Here is a 23,725-nt window from a genome sequence, read left to right on the forward strand (position 1 = left end):
ATTATTGAGTGTTTAGCAAAATCACAATAAAAACTACCTAATTAGTACATAAAACTAATTATTAAAGTATTGAATATAATAATTAAAGTCAATAGGAAAATATTATGAAACAGTAGAGCATTCACGCAATACCTATATATAATTGAAAACATTTTAATGTAGAGCAAGTGTAGAGCTAATTAAATCAGTTGATAAAACCAAATGAAGTGTTAAAACCTAGAACGCGTCTATGCAGATAGATACCATATAGAGCAAGACATAGCGAACGACATCGGACATGTTTGTTTTCATACCGGTCCGAATTAACGTCGCGATTGGTTCAAAATCCATAACTGGCCTCCGAGAGCCAGGTGTCGTTCACACCGCGGCCTCGCGCGCCTCGTCTCGTAACTCGTTAATCACTCGTGTTCGCTATTGTTATAGCGCGTCGTACAGCCATCTTTGTCAAATTACGGGCGATTCATTTCATTAATTTGGTTTGGTTTAACAAATGGAACAAAACATTGATAGTGTTACTGACGCGACGCGTAGAGGAATCAAGCTCATTATAACATTCTCTTTTGTTTTATCGCCGACAACGCTTTGTTGAATGGAAGCGTTACAACGTTTACGGCGTTAACGATCAGTCGACCATTAAAATGATGGATGATGTCGTCTTTTGCAAAAACTGTGTGAAGTGATCTATTTACTAAATAATGTAAACGGTGTTTTTGGTGTTTATGTTTGGGCGTTCGTGTGATCAAAACTGCGTCTTAATTGTCGTACACATTGCATAAATGACTGGAATGGCGTTGCGGAGCGCGCGGGCCGGAGCATGCGCGCCAGTTTCCTTGCTATCGCTGGGAACGCACTGAAATGTCCTTCGTTTATGTGCATATCAAAATGGGAAGGTCCAGGTTCCCAGGGAAACCACTCAAGTTTCATAATAGAAAGCGCATTAGTGTATTATCGGGTACTGTTTACCACGAAAATGCTGCAAATGATAACCATGCAGCCAGCCGCAGTTCGGCAACCAATGACTTTTCTGGGGAGAAAGAGGTACAACGCATTTATCATTATTATCTTAATTTTTCCATAAAAATAGTGCCTATTGCTTTCAAATGAGTGAAAATATTGTTTACGTAATGACTCTATCGTAAATGTAGCGCCAATCACTATGTAACAATAAATTACGACCATATTTTGACATTCTCATATCTACAATAGACTAAAAACGTATATATTTGTACCAATACCATAATTGTAATAAAATAAAATTAGAGGGATTAAACTGCGACAAAACAAATGGATCCTTAAATATTAGTATTAGATATATAACCTAACTTTCAAAATATAACTTGATAGAGATCAATATCTCATTAAATTTATTTACATCCATATGAATTTTGTGTTTTTTCTTTATTAGAAATGTATTTAGGTATATACAATTAAAATAATATTCACTCAATCATAAATGTTTTATAGTATGTCATAGGTACATTTTGCTTGTTTCTCACTGTACGCTGCCTCACTAGTTGTTCGGTTCTTTGACATTAAATTACCCACCTAAAATTAGAGTTCCTAATCCTTATATGTATTTGTTATTTTACAATTTGATTACTTTGTCCTTATGGTCCTTGCTATTTCAATGTCAAATTTAAATAAACATATATGACCTCAATAAAGTCTTGTTTGACATTCTTAATTGTATTTTGTTGGTTTAGTGTAGATTTATTTCTTAAAGGTTATTTTACTTTCAACTAAAAATGTACCTAAGCAAAGTAAGACTAAAGTTGACCAAGAAAATCATACCATTAGTAACATTGTTTATTATTTATTTGAGATCAGTATATTGTTTGCTGATAGATGAAACATCTCGTACTTGTATCTAAAACTCAAAATGGATTTACTTTAAAGATTGGAAATGAATTTACTTATAGTAGAGCCATTTTAATAGGCAACATTTGACAGTTCAACAAAATTCAAGAACGTAACCTAGTAACGACGACATAGAATAAACATGATATTTCGTTTTGTTAGAACTGCACATTTGCTTGACTTTTTTCAATTACGACTACATATTTATAATAATAATGACCGATACAAGTCATTTTAAGATTTCATTTTACTGATAAACCATTCTAAACATAATAAACAATTTCTGAATTGAAGAACTGACGACATTACAATTTTGTGTCAATAAACCTTTTTTCTTTTTAAATACCAGAGACGTTACTATAAAAATCGAAATCTGACATCTAGAATCGAATGCATTGATTACTTGTGAATAAAAATCATCATAAATTAATAAATTCGATTGACAAATGTTTCAAATATGTATCGATTAATTCACTTTAATCGATGTTTTTACACAGGTTACCTCTCTTCGAAGATAAAATTGATAGACGTCAAATGTTGCCTATTAAATTGGCTCGACAATAGTCCCATTTCTCTTTTACATGAATTTAATACAAACATATAAAATATAAAATTTGGATTACTTATGTAACAACAAATTCAAGAGGTGGAAGTTGATTATTGCAAATAGCCCAATTTATCTTGTCGAGAAAAGGATGTAATATCTTTGTGATTTTATTAATTAATATATTTCCGCTCACGGCTTCACTCGCTCTGTTTGAAACCTAATATATCATACATATATACAAAAACCTTCCCCTTGAATCACTCTATCTATTAAAAAAAATGCATCAAAATCTATTGTGTAGTTTGAAAGATTTAAGCATTCATAAGAACAGAGAAAGCGACTTTGTTTTGTAGCGATTGCATATGTTCACAATATGTTAACTGACTTGAGTTGAAAGTGTGTGAAGATGTGGAAGCTTTTGTGATGCTGTTATCCTGGTAAAGAGCTATATTCTATTAAGCTCCTGCAAAGAACTTGTACTGAACCCTAAGTTGGAGTATACTTAACATTATTAAAAAGAAATATTTCATTCCGGCTTTAAGTTATGCATGGACAACATACATTTACATTTGGCATACATTTTTAATAGCTGTTTAATAGACTAGCATAATGAAAAACTGTGCAATTCAGATAAAAAAATAAATGTTAACAATTTACTAGTCTTATTAATTTTATAATTGCTTTTAAATATGAGATATATGGAAATGATCATGTTATGATGAGTAGGAAAATATTTGTTTATCATTTTTAGACTTATATTATAGAGATTTATCCCCTAAAAGCAAATCTATCTATACTAATATTATAAAGAGGAAAGGTTTGTATGTATGTATGTATGGTTTTCACGCATAAACTACTGGATCGATTTTGATGAAATTTGGCACAGATAATCTTTAGACCCTGAGAAAGAACATAGGATACCTTTTATTGCGAAATATATACCATGGGCGAAGCCGAGGCGGACCGCTAGTCTTTGATAAACAGTCAATAATAGTAACCCACTTATACATACTTACTTCACTCTTACTCCTCTTACATATTATTGAAATATTATGTGCTTAAATAAATTAACTGGCTTTATTTGCATAGACTACAAATGATACAAACGTTAACAAACTTGTCTTGGACCACCAATCAATTTAATACATATATATTTTTTCTTATTTCTTTGTGTTTTGAGTCAGCAACAGATTTTTAGAAGGATTTAGTTCTTTACACCAATATTAATAAAATTTAAGTGGTATTTAATTTATCTGATCAAAATGTTTCTTTTTTGTTACAAATTAAATTACTTAATAAACTATTTATCATTTAAAAACACAGGTAACTTATAAATTACTATAATCATTTCAGGAAGAAGAAAAGAAGGAAAATAATAATGAAAAAGAAGCAAATTCTGAGAGCAGTGAAGATAAAGAGAGTATAGTGAATGATAAACAAGAAAATCAAGAAAATAGCAGTGATCCCTCTAAATCACCAGTGCGAACTAGATCACAAAATAAAATGGAACCTCAAAAGAGTGATAAAGTCAAACCAGTGAAGAAAACAGTGACATTTGGTACAGTTGAAAGTTGTGAGGACATATTCTTACCTCTGAAAAAAGTTCCAATAAAACACCATGCTCCACTCGTTTCCATCATTAAAAAGAAATCAGCACTTAAGCAAACAGAGCATTCTTTTAATAGTATTTTAAAACCAGCTAAATTAACTGACCTAAGCTCAAAATCGTCATCAGAATATCAAGAGGGCTACTTAAAGAAAAACCTAAATCCACTATCAAAGGCAACAAATAAATTTTCTCAATTCAGTGAGAGCAGGTGTATGTCTCCTCCACCAAGGATTACTTCACCAATTGAAAAAGAAAGTATAGGTTCAGTTAAATTCTTGCCAGTTAGAAGCAGTCATTCTTCAAGAGTTATTAAACCTAATAAAAGATTTATAGATGGAGAAGAACAGACATCTGTATCAAGTAGCATCAGCTCTGGAAAAGTTCTAAAGAAACCAAAATTAAAGAGGCTAGTATTTAATAACTTGCATGATGATGAAGATTCAGCACCAGAGGAGGACTCTGAGAAAAGTGACAATCGGGATAAGCAATCATTATCAGCATGTAGCCTTTTTAAAGAAAAGACTAAAAATTCATTTTCGGGTCTGAACACAGGTTCTCGAAAAGCACAGGATTTGTTTTCATATGAAAAAGAGTCTGATTTTCCCCAAGATGAAAATTCTAATATCGATGATAAATTAAAATCACCTGAACATAATAAGGAGGAAAGACCTGGTCACACTATGAGAAAACTTATGGACATATCTGATGCAAGTACGTCAAGTAATTCAAGTAGTGGATCAGAGTCGGAGGAGAGTTGGGATAGTGACAGCCCAAGAAATAGTGGTGATGAAGATGAGAAACAACCACTAGTGAGCCCAGAGAAAGATAAATCATCTGCTTCACAATTATTGAGTGGGAAAGTAATTATAAGAGAAGCAAGATTACAACTAGCCACAACACCACCAGCATCTGGGTTAGATGGGCCATTCTCAGCACTTACTGCACCTTCGTGTAAGTAATATTTATAACATTGATATTCAAGACACTTTTAAATTAAAAGAAATAACTTAGAATTTAAATAAAATTGGATTTTTATGTAACATTTTATGTCAGAAATAACATCTGTATAAAAGTCTATTAGTGAAAACTATTTCAAAATCTATTCAGTAATTTTTGTGATTTGTGAACAGAGACTGCACAATGGTGACATTTTTGATTTATGAATTCAGTTGTAATTATTGATCAATTTTTTTATTTTTTAGCAACCAATCCACCAACTACTGTGACTTGTGGAGTGTGTGGGGCAGTACGATTTTATAAATTTGTCAAGCAAGCTAGAAAATTTGGTATATATTCATGCGAGTCATGTCGTAAATTTGTATCAAAATTACTTAAAAAGGACCGGATGGCATTACGAACTTCACCACTTGTCCTGCATTGTGTAAGAGGTGAAGGTAAGTACAAAAAATAAAAAAAATCTCATCAAATTTTTTCATATCTTTTTAAAACTTCAATTAAATTAACATTTTAATTTTCAGGCAATTGTCAAGTACCTCCCATAGTACGTTCACAGCAATGGAAATTGTTTAAATGCTCCAATAAGGCAAGATGTCCAGCATGCTGGCTGAAGCTATGTTTAAAAGCTTTCCAAGTACCAGCAGACAAGAAAGCAATTTTAATGTCTATGCTACCATCATACATGAAACCTGGATCTAAATCCAATGTTCCTCTTGCACAATTGAAAATGGGATCTGGTGCTAATACAGGTCCAGTCTTTAGTGCATTAACTACAAATGAAACAGATAATAACATCTTCTCATTGAAAACATCAAAGAAAAATGAAGGATTTGAGGTATGGTATTTATATCCTGATTTATAAACAAGGTTGATTTATTTTTAATTTGAAATTCTTATAATTTTATGCTTTATTTCAGGAGGACAATTTGAAACCACAAAAAGAACGACACGGTGAAAAGGAGAAGGATCCTGATAGTAACAGAAAACGTCGCTTGGCTAAAATTAAAGTACGAAAGAAAGAGAAGAATGACGCCAAACAAGTTGAGGATCCCAAGCGACAGAAGATGGAGCTAAAAGGACCCCGTGTTAAACATGTTTGTCGAAGTGCTTCCATTGTCTTGGGACAACCTATTGCCACATTCCCTACTCAAGAAGAAAAGGAGAAACCAGAAAAATCTGTTCAATCTGATGATGATGTTCCTATGACTATAATAGAAAAGGACAGAGTGACACCGGACTTATCAAGTTGTGAATCTGAAGACACAGAGAACAAATTGCAAATAGTTCCAGAGCCTCCATCAAAGGATAGTGACCAAGAAGTACAGATTGAACCTAAAAAGAGGAAGATTGAAGTTCCAGTTGTTGCAAAACCAGCGAAAATTGAATCTAGTGAAGATGAAACTATCCTTGATTTGGTTCCAAAGAAGTCAAGCTTAAAACCACTGACAAACATTACAAATGTATGTTACAATCAATTTAATCGACTTAATAAAAGGATAAATGTGCAAAAAACAACTAATGATTGTTTAAATAATTTCAGATACGTGGACGATCGCAAAAATGCGGCCAGAACCGACCAGAGCTGATTTGTGTCGATTTTTGGGAGAGTTATGATCCTGATGAAGTATGCAATTCTGGTTTTGGGCTGATTGGCACAGCTCCCTTTACTGTGGCAAAGTTGTGCTTTTTGTGTGGAAGTGCAGGAAAGGAAAAGGTAAGTGATAAAAGAATATAATAGTTTTTTTAATATCTTCTTTCATTTTAAATAATAAACATACATACTAAATATTGTACATTCTTGGAAATATGTATATTTTAATAACAATTATTTTTTTTCAAACAAGCAAGATAAAATAGCTATCAAATATCCAGATAAAACTAATAAAGTATGAAACTACTTTTTTAAACTCACAATCTTTATAAATAGTATTTTACAGATCAATAATATCTCAACTAAATAAATCAACGCTATAGGTTAACTATTAACAAATTCTAATAATGATTGAAAGTGGCGGGGAGCCGCTGGAGGCAGGCCATTTTTCCAAAACGACCGATCACCAGCGTGATCGGTCGTTTTGGAAATCTTTGGGGGAGGCCTATGTCCTGCAATGGACGTCTTGAAAGGCTGGAATGATGATGATGATGAATAATGATTGAATAACTTCCAGATGCTGGTGTGCTCGAGCTGCTGCGAGTGGTACCACAGCTGGTGCGCGGAGGACGCGGGCGGCGGCGGCGGGTGGACGTGCGCGCGCTGCGTGTGGTGCGCCGCGTGCGCGCGCCCTGCCGCCCGCCTGCGCTGCCGGGCCTGCGCCAAGCACTACCACGCGGCGTGCTTGCCCGCTGCGCCGCCGGACCATCGCAGTGATTGGCCGCAGGTGACGATTTTATATTGCACTAGCTTTCCACCCGCAGTCAAAGAAAAACCCGCATAGTTCCTATTCCCGTGGGATTTCCGGGATTGCGTCATTTTCCCGGGTAAAAAGTAGCCTATGTCCTTTCTCGGATATCAAAATATCTCTATACCAAATTTCATGAAAATTGGTTCAGTAGTTTAGGCGTGATTGAGTAACAGACAGACAGACAGAGTTACTTTCGCATTTATAATATTAGTATGGATAAGATAAAATTGTATTTAGTAGTAATTCATGAGGAGGTTAATAGTTGAATATTGAATATTATATATTAGCTGCCATACGAGCGTGTACGGACTAACGGTTATAAGCAGGCTTTTTGGAAAAGAAATTTTTAATAAAATGCTAATGAAAACAGAAAAAAATAGGTTAATAAGACTTAGAAGTGGTGTAATTTACCCGAACTTACTTTATACTTGATATTAATACTTTGGTATAAAAAAAAAAATCAGATGTTTTGCGCGAAGTGACAGTAGTACCCACCTCAACGCTTCGCTTATGAGGCGTGCAATTAGTCATTGTATTCAGTCATAGATCAACAAAGATTATGTTCATCTTATCAGAGTACATAACTTCAGTTAAAATTATACATCATTTCAATCGTAAAATTAATATCAGATTACTTCTTATTTACAGATATGCAGTGCATGTTTGAAATGCAAGAGCTGTGACAGCAGTCGTGTCAATAAGTTTGTTGGGAGCCTCCCATTCTGTCGGCCTTGTTTCAAACTAAGACAGAAAGGAAACTACTGTCCCTTATGCCAAGCGTGTTACAGGGATAATGACTTTGATAGCAAGGTAATGCAATTTTCTGTAAAATATAATATTTTTTTGCTAATAACTAATACTAATTGAAGTAAATTATAATCAATCTTGATAAAATTATGTGAACAATATAAATATCATTACAGATGATGGAGTGTGGCTGGTGTGCAAGATGGGTACATGCAAGTTGTGAGGGTCTATCAGGGGAAGGATATCAACTACTATCTGCATTACCTCCCTCTATTGAATACATATGCTGTAAGTGCATGCCTCACGATCCTCCATGGCGGAAAATGCTTACTGAACATCTCAAAACAAGACTATTACACCTTCTAAAACTTCTTGCGAAGAATAAGAAAGCCTGCGCTCTATTGAAACTTACGCCTCACAAGAATACACCCGTCCCAAATAAACCTTATAGACTTACATCACCACAAGCTATAAGAAAGCTCCACTTTGATACTGGAGATGAAACAATGAAAAATACTTCAGAAACTAAGGTTTATAGAAACACCGCAAAGGGTCGACGGAATAATAACAATACCCAAAATAAGTCTGATGAAGCAAATTCTACGCAAACATGGCAATGCCCATCTTTACTAAAAGATGTTGAGATGGAAAAAGAGGACATTCCACATACATCTCATAAAGTGGTCAACTTACAAGAACCCTTAATGCAAAATAAAGAAATATGTTTTTCTACCGGTCTTTATAGTACCAAAACAGATTTTAACACACCATGTGTTGAAGTCCACGAAAATAATATACCACAAAAAGAAGAAAAAATAACTGCAATGGCACCTATACTGCAAGATAATAAATATGAACCAATCTCTGATGATGACGAGCCTATTAGTCGGTTTCCACAAGCTCGAAGTGAACAGGATCTAAGTCCTGCAATGATAAGACAATCAAATCAAGATGAAGTAATGGAAGATTTAAGCCGATTTATTTCACCATCATTATTGGATATTAAAAAACGAGTCAACAGTGACGAATACATTTCATTAAAAGATTTTAATCATGATATGAAGGAAGTGATAGAGAGAACTGCAAGTGTTGATTTGACATCTATTTATAAAGACTTATTTTCGGAAACATTCCCATGGTTTGATTGTGAGAATAATTGCTTACAACCTAATTTGGAAGTTGAAGGAGAGCAAGACGATACAGAATCTCTTAAAGATCATGAGATGTCTGATACTAAAGGCTTTAAAACAACTGTTCATTCTGTTGAAAGACCACTCGATCAGATGGTTCCGAAATTGGAAGCCGAAAGACAGAAAGAAGAAGAAGATCTATTGGAATTTTATCCAGTAGCAGACTCACGGATATGTATTCTTTGTAAATCCAGTAGTGACGGGTTACCATCTATGGAAGGCCGCCTATTATACTGTGGGCAAAATGACTGGATCCACGCCAATTGCGCGTTATGGTCTGCAGAAGTGTTTGAAGAAATTGATGGGTCACTCCAAAATGTCCATTCTGCAATTTCACGAGGAAAGATGATTAAATGCGCTGCTTGTGAATTGAAAGGAGCTAGTGTTGGTTGTTGCGCAAAAAATTGCAGTGAAACTTATCATTATGCATGCGCAAGAAAAGCTAATTGCGCATTTATGGACGATAAACGAGTATTTTGTCCAACTCACGGAAAAGACGTACCAAAAAAGAGTTTACAAAAAGATGCTGATTTTGAATTAACAAGACCAGTATATGTAGAACTTGACAAGAAAAAGAAGAGATACAGTGAAATTTGTAAAGTACAATTTTTAATGGGATCATTATGTGTGAATAGCCTTGGAAAAATTGTACCATCTGTCTCAGATTTTGAGGAATTCTTAATGCCTGTGGATTTCTCTTGCACTCGACTTTTTTGGTCTTGTAAGAAACCTACTAAAATTGTACGATATACAATTAAGACTAAACTTATATTAGCAGAACCATTACCAGGATTTGACTTTGGAGTTAATATAACAGTTGATCACACTATGGATGTGCAAGTTGTTGAACGTGTGATAGCTGAAATAGGCGCATGGCATCAGAGCTTAGAAACAGGTTCAAGTAAGTCGGTTCTAATGCGAAAAAATGACCGATCGCCGATTAAATTCGGAAATGCGGTAACATTAGAAGATTTGGCGGTTAAACAAGTTGTTGAGTACCTACTTGATAATGTCTGTAAACAGGAACAACAAGATGAAGAAGAGCCCCAGAATACAGCTGATCTTTTACCTCCTGAAGTGAAAGATGCTATTTTTGAGGACCTCAATCACGACCTTTTAGATGGAATATCAATGCAAGATATATTTCCCAAACTGATGTCTTATGAAGATCTTGTAGCTATGGATTTAAAGAGTGAATTCTATGGAGCAATGAATCAATCCGATGACAAGTCGGATACGCGATCTACGGATTTCCTTGATGAATTACTCAATGCACGCCTAGAATCTGGAAGTAAAGAGTTGAAAAGAAGTAAATCTGAAATGCTGTTACAAAACCATAGTCTTAAATCATTGACAACGGGCCGTGGACAACAGAGATCGTCCAGCCTGACATGGAATAATAAGTTTGACACTAGCTTGCTATCATCTACTATTAAACGTTGTAAGATGGGAAAATCTTCTACTGTGACAGGGAAAATGAGCCCAGTACAGAGAATGCTCTTACCAGAACCCACTCTTGACACAATTAAAGAAACTGACAGAACCAATTGTGATAAAAAACCTAAACGTGATCCAGGAAGTACAAGTGATTTATGTCCTGAAGCACCACATACATCAGGTATTAACTATCGTACTACATCTCCAAAACAAAAGGAAGAAACTAGCAATGAGAAACCTGATAAAAACGAAGGATATTATACCGATGTGATAGATTTCTATACAAAGATACAGTGTAGTCCAATTTCGCAATTAGATGGAGCTGCAGATTGGTCTGGTTCAGAAAGTAATTGTAGTTCGCGACCTGGCAGCCCCCAAGACGATTTTACACCAATTCAACAACTAGATGGAGCCGAAGATCATCTCGGTGACCATACTCCTAAAACAAATCAATTTTTGTACAGAGCTTCAGGGTCTGAAAGCACATATACAGTTACAATTGCTGGAAATTCAATCAGTGGGCAACCAGAATTGGTAATGCGTCCGTTAGACGACAATTCTGCATCATCTGGTCAAATGGAGCAGTTGGTTAGGTGTGACAGATGTCAATGTACTTATAGAAATAAAGAATCGTATGACAGACACATTCCATCCTGCGATATGATGTCCACGAGTGAGAGCGAAAGTGAAAATCCAAAATCCCCAGAAAATCGAACATTAACAACTTTGCAGAATGCTTTCCAGAATGCATTTGCACAACCTATGATCATCCACGCAGGAGTTGTAAGCGGGAGCGAAAATACTGTAAAAGCAGAATCAATTTCTACAAGAAGAACATCAATAAACACGAGACAAATAACGATTAACGGTACGATTGTTGAAACTCCCTCCCCAGGGCCTAGTAACGAGATGACAATGACTATAACAGAGCAAATGAAATCTGGGACTGTTATATTTGATCAAAGCAAAACAACAAATGTACAGGTTTCTTCTAATCAACAAGTTCTTTCATCACCACAAATTGTTGTAACACCTCAAATGTTATTACCTCCAAAAACAAGTTCTGCAGGGGGACAAAAATTGATGGCACCCCAGATTATAACTCAGCCTGGCCTCTTACCCTATAACATCTGTGTCAAACCTGGAAATGGAAATACAAATATTCAACAAATTCAAAGTGGGGCTGACATGACTCATTTATTTACAGGGTCTGGTGGTATTCAAGTAATAGCTTCGAATTCAAATCAAGTGCTAACAATTCCGAATCAGACGATGATCCAAGGAAAAAGTCAGATAACTAATTTTCCAAACATGGCAAGCGCTTCATCTATAGCATTGCCTGTAAATTCTATTCAGAGTATGCCAAATACATCTATAATACAAAATATTCAACCAATGATAAGGCCACAGCTTCAGGGCAATCCTACAATTGTTGTTCCAGCAATGACTACGCAACGTTTGTCTTCGCCAAACTCTCAAAATAAACAACAGATACTACTATCTGGAAATACACAGAAATCACCCAAGAAGCAACCTGCACCTGTACAACCCAAACCAATTTATCAAGCTGCAAATAGAGGGCGTGGAAGAACAATGCCTAAACCCGCCAATACAATTAAAAGACAGACTAAATTAGAAAAAACAATTACAACTATCAACCAATCGCCTCTGGGCCCAGGAAACACTGTTATTCAATTGCAAACAAATAGTCAAACTGGGCAACCATCGATTATAGTGCAACCCGTGGCAAATCAAAATATAATGTCATATGTAGAAGCATTATCACAGCAACAAAATCAAAACATGCAATATATAGCAACCATTGCTCCCCAAGGTGATTTTAAAACGGGTGCAACGCAATTTATTTCTCAAGGTGGGCTTATGCCACAAACATTCCAAATACAACAGACAGAATCAGGTGGGCTTGTTGCTGTTCCAAGTGGCGGCATTCCTGTACTTCTACCTCAAGGAAATGTTGTACTCCCTCAAACACTACAGCAGGGAGCTACTATTCTACCGCAAGGCGCAATACAAACCCAAGGAATTCTATCACAGGGTCCTAATGGGCCAACAATTTTGCCACAAGCAATTCACACCCAGAATGGAACAACTATCATTCCTCAGGGGACAATTCAGGGATTAACACAAGGAAATTTAACTTCTCAAACTGCAACACTTCTACCCAATAATACTTTACAAACAGCCGGAGCAACTGTCGTGCCGCAGAGTGGAATTGGAAATGGTCAAACAACAATTATTCCAAATGCATTGCAATCTCAAGGGAATACTATAATTTCACCAGCTACTGGAACAACTATTTTGCCACAGGGCACCCTTTTACCACAATTTTGCAATGATCAAGTAATTTTAGGGTCCACACCCACATTGGAAATGGTAACTGATCCATCCGGTTGTATGTATTTGACCACCCAGCCTGTGTACTATGGATTGGAAACAATTGTACAAAACACAGTAATGTCATCACAACAGTTCGTATCAACTGCAATGCAAGGTGTGCTTGCTCAAAATAGTAGCTTTTCTGCAACTACAACACAAGTTTTCCAAGCAAGTAAAATAGAACCAATAGTGGAAGTTCCAACCGGATATGTTGTTGTTAATAGTGTTGGTGATAGTGTTGCTACTCAAGTTGCTTCGTCGGCACCTAACGTTGTCACAGCCCAGACAGTGCAATCATCACCTCAAGTGCTGAAGAATGTAAAGACGTCGGTTCCCAATTTGACATTACAACCGCTTCCTGATAAGCAAACACATAATCGTCAAACACCAAAAGTTGTGCAAATGGGTCCAGCACAAATGACCTTAGGATCTCAATCCGTTGCTAATCTGATAAGTGGAAAGCATACGCTTAACCCAATAACATCGCAAGTCCATAACATGACTTTAGCAAACAATGTCCACAATATTCAGAAAACTATTATTTCGAAACATAATAATGTTTCAATGTCTCCAAATGTGACACTTGTATCATCTACAGGACAACCAGTAATGGCAATATCTCAATCAATGCCTAATTCAGTATCTGTTCCGTTTTCAATGCAATCAATTCCTCTATCGCAGCCTATAGTATCGAGTTCAATTTCATCAAATAAGAATAATTCTATGAAGATTGAAAATTCACATGTAATCGAAATTAGTGGAAACTTGAATGAAAATTCTAACTGCAACAGCATGCCCACAATTAGTGTCACCCAAAGTACTAAGTCACCAACGCCATGGAGGCAAATGAATCCTCCAACCAGTATTAATATGGGAGATAATAAAATCGAGATTCATAACATAGGATTAAAATCTAGTGTGGCTTCTATGGCGACTAGCATGAATAATACGGTAACTGGACGTCAAATTTCTCACATGGAATTAGACAAAGCAAACCAGAATTGCTTGCTATCGATTAATAATACTAATTCGGGATCTAGTTCGTTACATCCACATCAATTTGATGTGAATACACATAATAATCATCATTCATCTGCAAACTCCTCTAATAATATGATCCAAATATCTGCAGGAAATATTTACTCACCTGCGTGCTCTTTATCGAATAACTTTGATGCGGATACGACTTTAAAATTGAGTAAAATAAATGCGCTTTCCAAAACAGAAGGAGGCCATATGAACTTTTCGCAAGAAATAATGGCAGCGCATTCACAACAGCATATCCAAAATGAGAAAACATTCCAAAATATGGGGAATAACGACAAGCATAATGCAGATAATATGCTTGGTTCAATGAGTATTCATAAAATGAGTAGTTGCCAAGTTGCGAATAATATGAATAATTCATCTTCACCTTCAATAAGTATCATTCCCCACAATACAATACGGCCCCAAATGCAAAACAATCAAAATTCAATAACCATCACAAACAATCAAAATCAAATGTGCGCTATTTCAAGTGGATCTACTCATGGTCAAATGCAAATTATGAACTCGGTTAATTCATCAATGCAAAACGTTAATATGTCGTGTCAAGAACTAACAAACAACAGAGTTAGCGTTTCTGCTCCAAATGACAATACTTTGCAACAAAGTAATCAACAACTCGATATGAACTCTTCCATGAATAGTTCAACTATGACGCATGGCAGTATGCAAATAATTTCGCATGACAATTCTCAGATTCCTCAAGGAAATCAGATCCATATTATGAATGGACAAATTCAGCATAATCGTCAAGCAGAAAATAATCATCTCCAACAGCAACAAATAAATTCCGTATCAAACAATCGATCGTATCACGACAACATGCTTAACAATCAGACAAATCAACACCAATCAAATTTAATTTCTAATCGCAGTACTCCAGATAATAGCAATATGATGAACCAAAACATAAATATGCATGGTTTGTCCAATACCCACAATATGAATCGCTCCGATATTAATAATATGGGTCATATGCACATGAATCAATCTTTGAATAATATTAATAATATGCAAAATAATAGAATGATGATAGATAATATGCAACAACAATCAATAAATAATATGAACAACCTGAATCATCAAATTCATTCCAACCGATCGATGGAGTCTTTACATAATCAGCAAATGCATTCAATGCAACAGCAAATGAATCATCACGTTAATAATAGTGGCAGGTCACAGATGGAAAGCAATATGCACATAAATCAACAAATGTCAATGCAGCAAAACAGGCAAATGGAGAATATAATGCATCACCATCAGCATCAAATGCCGAACGTTATGCAAATTCAAAATAACCGTTCACATATGGAGAATAGTTTAATGGATATGCATCAACATGTTTCGAATCAAATGCATAGTCGACAGCAAATTGATAACAATATGCATATGCACCATATGCAAGGCAATAATTCAAACATGAATCACAGTAATCAAATGGATAATACGAACTCTATGCCGCCAATGCACAATATTCGACATGAAAACAATTCAATGGTCATGCAAAACCACAATTCTTTGAATCAAATTCAAAGTAATAGATCTTCTTTGGAACACTCGAATTTAATGCAACATCAAATGAATAATATGAATTCAGTGAACAATATGAACATGCATAGCAATATTAACAGTTCGATGCAAATAAATAATGCAAGCCATCAACAAATGAATAATTCCATAATGCATATGCCAAATATACCGGATATAAAGAATGAAATACAAAATGCATGCGGCGGTACTTGTTCGAACAACGCTTCCCAGTTTTCAACTAACCAATCGTTTGAATTATGTACGAATATGAACCCAAATAATAATCTGAACTTGAACAATACCGGAAATATGATGCATAATTTAGGAATAAATAATACCAATATGTCTAATAACATGATGATGAACAATGTGAACAATACATCCATTTATGGTAATAATAGTCAAAGCAACTTATCCGCACATGATATGCTGATGAGTTGTAACAGTTCTTCAGATCACAACAATCTGATGTCAGGCAATACAAATCACATGATGATGAATAATTCAACTTCACTGAACAATACCAACCAGAATCAAATATTGGGAAATCAAGTTTCTAGTAACACACAGATGAATATTAATAGTTGCATGAATTCCAGTAATGCAACACAGAGTTCACTTTCAAATATAGAGAATCAAATTAATAATCGAAACAATATGACCATTAATGAATCACCTAAATTTAATACTGAAAATATGAGAGGTAAAAATATAATGACTTCATCCAATAATAATATGACAATTACAAACCTTCCGAATAATGATTGTAGCAAAGTTAATATTGTTGGAGGAAATGATAAACAAAACCATACTATATCTGTAAGCAATCAAATGAATTTCATGCAGATGAATCCTCCAAATGCCAATAGAGTTATTAATTTACCTGAAAGGAATAGAATAAATAATTCTAATTTAGACGGAGCTTTATCTCAAGTACCTCAACAGCACAACATCCGTGTGGTCACTAATAATACCAATAGTAATGTGTCTGGTATCACGCCAGATCCATTAACATTCCAGCAGAAGACTGAATCTAGCAGTACAATGATAAATGTTCCGTTCCAGGCAATACCAAATAGTGCTCCTATGAATATCAACGTGAATTCTAGTAATAACACTGTAAATATAACTGTCCAAAACAATCTGGTGGATCCAAAAATAGCATCTAAAGCTGCCGATCTCAATTTCCCGCTTCCTTCCACCACCAATTTATTACAAAATCAAAATAGTACGAGCAACATGATTTGCATTCCTGTGCAGAATAGCACAATAAATTTGCCCACTCAGAATAGTACCAGTATTACATTGCCAAAAGCACCACCAACACAGCAATCTGGCATTCCGACTAATGTTGTCAATCCAATGTCAATGAGACCTATGAATAGAGTTTTACCTTTACATAGAGATGGACAAAGTAAACTTAAATCTGTTGGAGTAAAAACACCTTCAGTTCCAAAGCAAAGACCAGTCAGTCATGATATGCCGGATTTAAACGTGAAAGATGAGACTATCGACAGTGACTTAGAAAAAGCTATTGAAGAGTCGAAGAGAATGATGGAACTTGAAAAGGCTAAAAGAGAAAAGGAAGAAAGAGATGCAGCAAGAACTCTGCGTTTATCAAGTGAGATTCCTCAAGCGAATACAAGTGCAGCATCATCAGACGCATCAGCTGGAAGGGCTTCTGAAAGAACTGAAACAATTCCAAAAATGACTTCATTACCCAGCTTAGATGCAATCGAACCCGAATTACCGAAAGTGCTGATTGAAAAAGACATAAATAAAGCGCCAGCATTACCTGCAAAAGTAACAGCAAATGCAACTAATAAGATCATGAAGCGACCATTAAGCGACAAAAGGTCAGAATCTGAGGCAGCCATTACTAAGAAGCAAAACAAAATACAGAAAAATCAAGAAAATAAACCTGCTTTGCCGAAACAAGCTCCAGAGCCACCAAAGGATGATGGGCCAAAATTGATATATGAAGTGACATCGGAGGATGGATTTAACTACAGTTCGTCGTCATTATCTGATTTGTGGTCCAAAGTTATAGAAGCAGTTCAGAATGCTAGAAAAGATTCTGGACTTCCACTTATGCAGTATAATCTTCCATCAACTTTATCTGGCGCACATTTACTTGGACTGAACAACAATGCTTTGAGATATCTAATCGAACAACTGCCTGGAGTGAGTATATTTTTTATGTTTATTGCATAAAATGGTTTATTTTTTTTAATTTTGATAAAATTTTGATTAAATCTTTTTTTGCTTCCTAATAATATTCTAAACGTATATTTACCTTTAAACAGGCGAATCGCTGCACCAAATACAAGATACGACAGGGACGCCCTCTGAATAGCTGGGATAACGACTTGGATCTCAGCGAAGGGTTCAAAGAGAGTCCTTGGGGAAGTGCTCGCACGGGACCGGTGGCGAGGAAACAGAACCACGACATGTTTAGTTGGATGGCGTCGCCGTTTAGAGAAGAGCCGCCTCCCTTTGGTGGACAAGAGGGAGAAAGCTCTATTTCCAGGTATATAGAATATCTAGATTGCTTTAGTGACCTTTGTATTAATTTTAATAAAGATGTTTTTGCAATAATGTTTACATTTATTATAATTTCGATTGTAAATTAGATCATAAAATTACTTTTTCATTGGTCCAAAATTATATAAATGTTAATATTATGGTTGGAGTTGTAAAAATAATCGTTTTATTCTCAGGCGTTTGGCGACATTACCTCCAGCGATGAGATTTAGACAACTAAAAGAGACCTCAAAAGCTTCAGTGGGCGTGTATAGATCACACATACATGGACGTGGTCTATTCTGCAAACGTGACATTGAAGAAGGTTCGTTGTTTTACTTTCCTTCGTATATATAATAGATTCTCAAAAATTATTTATAATATTCATCCCCAAACATTTTATTATAATACGTGTTTCTGTTAATCTTAATCGATCATCAAACATAAACATAGTTCATAAAACGATACTGTTCAAGCTAGATGGTGCTTTATTTCACACAATTACTACCTTCTTTATGTTTGTATGTAACAAACTCGATTTTAATCCACTTTAAACGAACAGTTCTAATTACAACTTTGTACACTTACCAAAGGTCGGTGACAATAAAATAATTTTATGAGTGTAAAGCCAGTTTTTCACGCATAAACTACTGGACCGATTTTGATAAAATTTGGCACAGATAATCATTAGACCCTGAGAAAAAACATAGGCTACCTTTTATTGCGAAATATGTACCACGGGTGAAGCCAATTTTACACACAATTATTACCTTCACTTGTATGTTTGTATAACAAGCTCGATTTTAATCCACTTTAAACGAACATATTTAATTCTGTACACTTACGTCGGTGACAATAAAATAATTTAATGTTTTTTTTTTACTTTTTTAAATTATATTTATTGAAGACTAGCGGTCCGCTCCGGCTTCGCCCGTGGTACATGTTTACGTTTTCTCTACATAAGAACCATCCTCGTACTTCAAGGAATATAATAAAAAAAGAATTATCAAAATCGGTTCAGCCGTTCTCGAGTTATGCGCTTACCAACACATTTTGCGATTCATTTTTATATATAAGATAAGAAGAAGAAGATATTTTAAATAACAAAAGACGGGTTGCACTCCGGGAGTGCCGGCAGAAGTGAAAACTTGATTATTAACGTTGAGCATGTTTGATATTTTGGAATGGTATCCGTCTTACGCTTTTTCGACCAGGTCACGTGTCCTGACGCGAGTTTAAGATTTTATACCCATTACAGAAAAAGTGCTCAACGCCGCTAAAGAAGTTTTCACTTCAAAATTTATATTTTCAGGCGACATGGTGATAGAGTACGCGGGCGAAGTGATCCGCGCGGTGCTGGCGGACCAGCGCGAGAAGCGGTACGAGGCGACGAGCGGCCGGCGCGGCGTCGGCGGCTGCTACATGTTCCGCATCGACGACAACCTCGTGGTCGACGCCACGCTCAAGGGCAACGCGGCGCGGTTCATCAACCACTCGTGTGATGTTAGTAGCGCTTTTAACGTGATAACATTTTTAAAATCGTTTTAGTCGACATTTTCAGAAACTTGTGTCACACCAAAACCTCACGAGCGCGATCGCAGGTATAACGAGAGAGAGACGGACCGATCTCCCGTCTCATCTCGAGCGCTGCCACTGCATTATGTTATCACGTAAACATCTCGATTGTAAACCTACTTTACAAACAACCAATTTTTTTTTTGTTCGGGAATTTATTGACATGACAACGTCTTATAATTCGATTGAGCCGTCTGCACGCACGAAAAATCATGACTCATGCGGCGTTACCTCGCTCTGAGGCGTTCCATGTGAGGCTTGAAGTGCAAGCGAGAGCGCGGAACGAGCGACAAAGAAGCACAATCGGACGTTGTCACGTTCAACTATCGTCAGTAAACCGACTTTACAGACAACCATTTTTTTAATTTTTATAAGGATTGTCTAGTGTTCGAAATTCAAGCTTCTCGTCTCATCTCCCTATTGCGTGATGTTAGTAGTGCAGCCGGAGGATAATCAGTTCAATTTTTTAACTTTATTAGTACGGTCAAGGATTTTAAAACTTCTTGTTCAAAAGATTCATATCGGCATCCAGTGCATGTATCGCGACATACATACGTAATTTGCATTGAAAACATAATTTTAATACGTATTATCGTGATATATAAAGAAGAGACATACAAAACAGTATTCCATGATATTAATTATAATGTCTTTATTTTAGCCAAACTGTTACTCTCGCGTCGTTGACATCCACGGCCACAAACATATTCTGATCTTCGCTCTGCGGCGCATCACCGTCGGCGAAGAACTAACCTACGACTACAAGTTCCCCTTCGAAGAAATCAAGATACCGTGCACATGTGGAGCTAAGAAATGTCGCAAGTACCTCAACTAATTACCAACATGTTGATTATCTGTGCTTTCTATTTTGTGTCAATTACGACAAAAGACTATTTCTATCAGAGAAAATCCGCACCAAGTATGGGCGGAAATTTAAAAAGCTGCTAACGGCAACTAAACTAGGATCACACGTTTGAACGTCGACTTAATTAGGAAATACTTATATATTAGTCTACTTAATTGTATTTCGTTGCATTGCGATTAAGAGACACATTTCAACTTAATTTTCCCATAGCATAATTTTATGGAAGTACATTACTGATTTAGACGATAACATTTTTGATAATTTTGATGAAAGAGTTATTTTTATGGTATGGATAAAGATCTCGTTACAAGGTTATGCTTCTCGAGTGTAGGAACGTATGTACGGGATGAAATGCTGGGTCGAGCACAAATTTGCGTGTAGATAGTATATATAAGACAATAAGTCCAAATCACATATCGCGATAGTCCCACCTCATATTGACATAATATTCTGTGCCAGTGGAGCTTGGACACGTTTACATGAATCTTGTTATGATCTCTTTATTGAATCTGCCCAGTGTTTAAAATTGTTGGATTGTATATTTTATTGGTTTTTAACTAAAATATATTTCGTATTTTGTGATAAGTTTACGATATTTTTGTAAATATTTTTATGTTGTATCATTTTGTAAGATCGGTAACGGTTCGCGAACGGCTTAAGTGCCCGCACTTAACATTGTTGTGATATGCGTCAAGCCCGAGCCGGGTGTAAAAAGCGTTAGTGCATAGTGTATATTATATTTGTTCCTCATTTGTTCTTATTTCTTCACTTGTGATCAGTTAGGTCTCGACTAATACAGGCGTATCTTGTGTACATACTATGTAGATGACGAATAGCTATAATTACCAGTACATTCGAACGAAGGGTAGTAAGTTACAAGTACAATGTTACTTTTTAGTAATTTTTAATAAGTATTGTATAGAGAAAGTGTAAATAAGAGGAATTATTTGTCATAATAACTTGGTTAAGCGACAAATCGTTTTATTGTAGTCATAGCGGTAGGATGTACTTTATATAATTTTATGTATTGTATATAATATAAGTTATTCGGTGTGTGGGTTCGACGAGGTTGTTATTGGAAGTGAAGAGTTGTTGTACGATCCCCGTAAAGCGGCACGTTTTAACGTGACAATGCACATTTGTTAGCTTTAATACTTTCAGCACAGCTTGGGTTTAAACGAAGTTTTATTTGATTCGTTTACGTTTTATTTTTTTTTTTTTTAATTCGTGTGTTTCCAACGTAAAGCGAAATCAGTCCGAAAGTAGGAATAAGCATCACATTATCATCACATTTTTAAAATACCAGTTGAATTTGCTTTGAATGTTTATAGTGGAGATACAGGCGTTACAAGGATATAATTTATAGCTGCTGCACTCAAAAAGCAGTATTAACGTAATGTATTTTAAAGTCAATAGATCAGATTTAAATAGATTTTAGTAGTTTTAAATTAAAATTTGTACATCTACTTGCACTAAAGATAATAATAGGGTATTTGATTCCTTGTGAAATTTCGTTATTTTTTTTTTCGAAATAATTTTTTTGTGCTGTGCTACGTTGACGATAAAATTAAATCTTGATATGAGTAAATAGTCATTGTTTTAAGTTTTTGTACAATTCGCTCTGAAAAATATATATTTCATTTATGGTAGCAATTAACGTTTGAATTTTTATGGATTCAAATATCCTATTAACGTATTCCACACCAAAAATAATGTTTTAATTCAACACTTACTACATTTATTAAATTTATGTTAAATTATAGTTAGCGATCTTGGCCGTTTTAAGTAAAAAAAAAATATTTTTCATTAGGCCTATGTTAGATGTAAAGCTTACAAAGTAGTTATAAGTGTTGAAATAATAACATTGTTACATCATGATCTGAATTACATGTGAACTTCTAAAGTGGTCATTAACTTGTAACCAACATCACACCTTTCATATTTTAATAAATTAAAAACCTAGATACGCTAGTAAAATTGTAGAGCAGAAGGCAAATTAAAAAAAACTGCCCCTTAAATGTTGTAAGTAGGTTATCTGTTATTATTTTTCGCTATATTATATTGAATTGAATAATAAATATTCAAGAACGTTCTTGACCACTTTAGAACTTTCAAAGGATAAGTGTTCATAAAAAAGGAATCAGGTAAAACGATACCAAAGTGTTAAAAGATAAATACAATTTTTGAATGCTTTTTTATAAATAAAGGTTTTTATGAACATTCATTCTTTGTATTCAATTGTCCATTGACTAGTCTTTGTAGAATTTGTGATTTTATTTTCACTCTAGCCATAAACATAGAATTGAATGTAATTTCTAAAACCAGAAACACTCTCTACATTTTATACATGATTTAGAATTATACATCGATTTATGGATAATAATAAAAAGTGCAGATATTATTGACTATGTATTATAATCATTATTTTAATTTCATGCAAATAACAATTAATTATATTTTTTCACCTTTTAATTTTATTTGTTGACCCTGGCAGTGTTGTGAATTTGTGATTTTCTTTTGTATAGAAGCGTTTACATTTTGTGGTCATTGAAATCTTGGGCTTTAATTGATATGCGTTTTATGATTTCTCTATTCAAAATAATAAAAGACCAAATCACTAAGTGATGTGTGAATCATTTTGTTGGATCAATTGTAAACATCTGCTTTTGATATTGTGTTTTGAAAATAATGCTTTTATTTAATGTGAACACATGCCATTTTGCCTAAATGTTATTATAAGTTATATTATTGCTTTAAAAGCACCAATTTTACAATGCATAGTTCTATGACCTGTCTATACATTTTATTACTTTATTTATTTCTATTATTATTTTGTATTGTGGTAAATTTTACCAAAAATAAAATTACTAAAATGTGCTTTATTTGCTTGTTTCATTTCATCATTCCATTTTCCATCATATTATGTCTGTTATTATACTAAAGTTACACACCCACCCAATTTTTATTCACATACTTATATTTTTTTTCGGGTTACCTTTTACGATATACGTAAATTCATTTCACGATACATTTATTTAA

General features: G+C 34.9%; 1 protein-coding gene across 2 annotated transcripts; it reads left to right on the top strand.

Moving 5' to 3' along the window:
* The first annotated feature begins 286 nt into the window (after window positions 1-286).
* trx (histone lysine N-methyltransferase trithorax) lies at window positions 287-23,568 on the top strand. 2 transcript variants are annotated; one of them, XM_089708177.1, is made up of 13 exons: window positions 287-1,038; window positions 3,758-4,964; window positions 5,216-5,407; window positions 5,492-5,805; window positions 5,888-6,430; window positions 6,511-6,684; window positions 7,139-7,348; window positions 8,021-8,182; window positions 8,296-17,907; window positions 18,030-18,253; window positions 18,444-18,571; window positions 19,559-19,749; window positions 20,483-23,568. In XM_089708177.1, exons 1-13 carry the CDS (start codon window positions 856-858, stop codon window positions 20,654-20,656), a joined length of 13,314 nt encoding a protein of 4,437 aa, XP_089564303.1. In that variant the 5' UTR covers window positions 287-855; the 3' UTR covers window positions 20,657-23,568. The 2 variants fall into 2 exon arrangements, with proteins under 2 accessions (XP_089564303.1, XP_089564304.1); XM_089708178.1 differs by lacking the exon at window positions 287-1,038 and adding an exon at window positions 3,585-3,641 and having other exon boundaries at window positions 3,762-4,964.
* The last annotated feature ends 157 nt before the right edge of the window (window positions 23,569-23,725 follow it).

Source organism: Colias philodice, chromosome 20 (assembly GCF_061535455.1).
Source record: "Colias philodice isolate Cphi_HAF_F1 chromosome 20, ilColPhil1 Martin Lab GWU primary, whole genome shotgun sequence".
Lineage (NCBI taxonomy): Eukaryota > Metazoa > Arthropoda > Insecta > Lepidoptera > Pieridae > Colias > Colias philodice.